The sequence below is a fragment of the Hetaerina americana genome, unplaced genomic scaffold (assembly GCF_022747635.1).
Source record: "Hetaerina americana unplaced genomic scaffold, ioHetAmer1.1.p SCAF_9, whole genome shotgun sequence".
NCBI classification, from domain to species: Eukaryota; Metazoa; Arthropoda; class Insecta; order Odonata; family Calopterygidae; genus Hetaerina; species Hetaerina americana.
The window spans coordinates 61,605,749-61,607,383 of NW_027287538.1; the positions used below are offsets into that span (position 1 = coordinate 61,605,749).

A 1,635-nucleotide genomic window follows, 5' to 3' on the forward strand; every position below is an offset into this window, starting at 1 on the left:
TAGGACAGATACACAGCTCAGAAACGGTAATGATCACCCTGGAATCAACACCTAAGCACTTCTCAAAACTATTTCTTGTATTTTTGCTAGTATTATTATATGCGTTTTATCCGGAAGATTACGAGAGTGAACTTACCGGCAATTCTGAAACGAACTCGACGATTTACAGGCCATTTTCTGGTTTGCCACTAAATGTGATTACTCAAGAATCGAAGAGGAAAGAAAATATTAATTTATTGTGTATAGTTGCTAAATTGGACGAAATGGTCCATTTAAAATATAGGTTTCCCGTCTTTGCCAAGTCAGTCTTCGAAAAAGCTTCATTGCCAATCGCTTTGAGTGTCATCACTGATGAATTTAGCAGACCCGTTGTAGAAGGAGTTTTAAAAGGTTTAGAGACTGCCAAAAAGTTTCACGAGGTAAGTAGTCTTAATTCGTACGTATCATTTTATAACAGTGGCAAATCCGATGAGGTTGATATTAAGTGAGAAATTGAACATGTTTTTTTCTTCATCGATCCAAATTAGGTCAGCTACTTTGATGTTTCTGCCGTAGTAGATCATCTCAAGCGAATAGTCTTAATCATGTCTCCTTACTTTAGTTCCGAACCTGGAACGTATTACAGTGATGCTTTATTTTATTTGTCTCTAGGATTACACCACATTTTAGGACCTGGTTTGTATTTCAAAACATTCTTGAATTGTGTTCTGTTCCATATATTTATAATATGTTGTCTAATGCATATCTTTCATTTAGATCAACATAAAGTTATAGTAGCAGACGTGGACATGAAATTTGTTGGCGACATTGCAGAACTGTGGAGAGAATTTTATAAATTCAACTGCAATGCCATACTTGGCATCGCACCAGAACTGGCTCCTACTTATGTGCCAGCCCTCCGTTCATATAGAGCTACTAATCCAGGCACGAAAATTGGAGAGCCTTTGAGCGAAAATGGTTTGTATATTTTGATGACATTTAAATGGGCTGCTTACGCTCCTTAAACCAATTGGGAGTCCGATCTCCCAGTGTCATTTAAAAAAATGTCGAATGACGCTGAGCAACAATTCAGATCGTGCCTACATTCCAACATAGGTGCCATCATAAAACATTAATATTTTGATGTAAATTGGTCATTATTCTCCATAAAGTTATTAACTATCTCTTTTTACCAAATCTGCGCGTCGTCTTTCCACTAAGAATGTTGTTAGGACAATAATTTTAATTTATTAATTGTTAACACTCGAGGGCGGGTTCGTATAATTGACATAGTGAGCGTATAATTCTAAATACGAGGGTAGTTCGAAAGGTTCTCGGATAACCAACAGAAGCCAATGCTAGCGCAACGAGTTTCCCGCGTAGCAATAGGTAATCCTTTCTAAGTAAAAACAACACTTCAGTGAAAGAGATCTGTGGCACGGACGCCTCTGTTCGCGTGTAGTGATTTGTGAGGATGGAAAAATTAGGATTCGAGCAGTGATTAAATACTTCGTAAAGAAGGGTATGAAAGCAAAGAAAATCCATGCCGACCCTGAGAGGCTCTGCTCCTTCGTAAAAAAATCCGATGGAAACACGTATTCCTGTTTAAAAATTAGCTCCGAAAATAATTGATTGGGCTGATATTTTGGGTTATTT

General features: G+C 37.5%; 1 protein-coding gene across 1 annotated transcript; it reads left to right on the forward strand.

Moving 5' to 3' along the window:
• Positions 1–263: 263 nt before the first annotated feature.
• On the forward strand, positions 264–1,004 carry LOC139698599 (xyloside xylosyltransferase 1-like). Its single transcript, XM_071597442.1, has 3 exons — positions 264–419; positions 528–675; positions 757–1,004. The coding sequence occupies exons 1-3, from the start codon at positions 264–266 to the stop codon at positions 1,002–1,004; spliced, it is 552 nt and encodes a 183-aa protein (XP_071453543.1).
• The last annotated feature ends 631 nt before the right edge of the window (positions 1,005–1,635 follow it).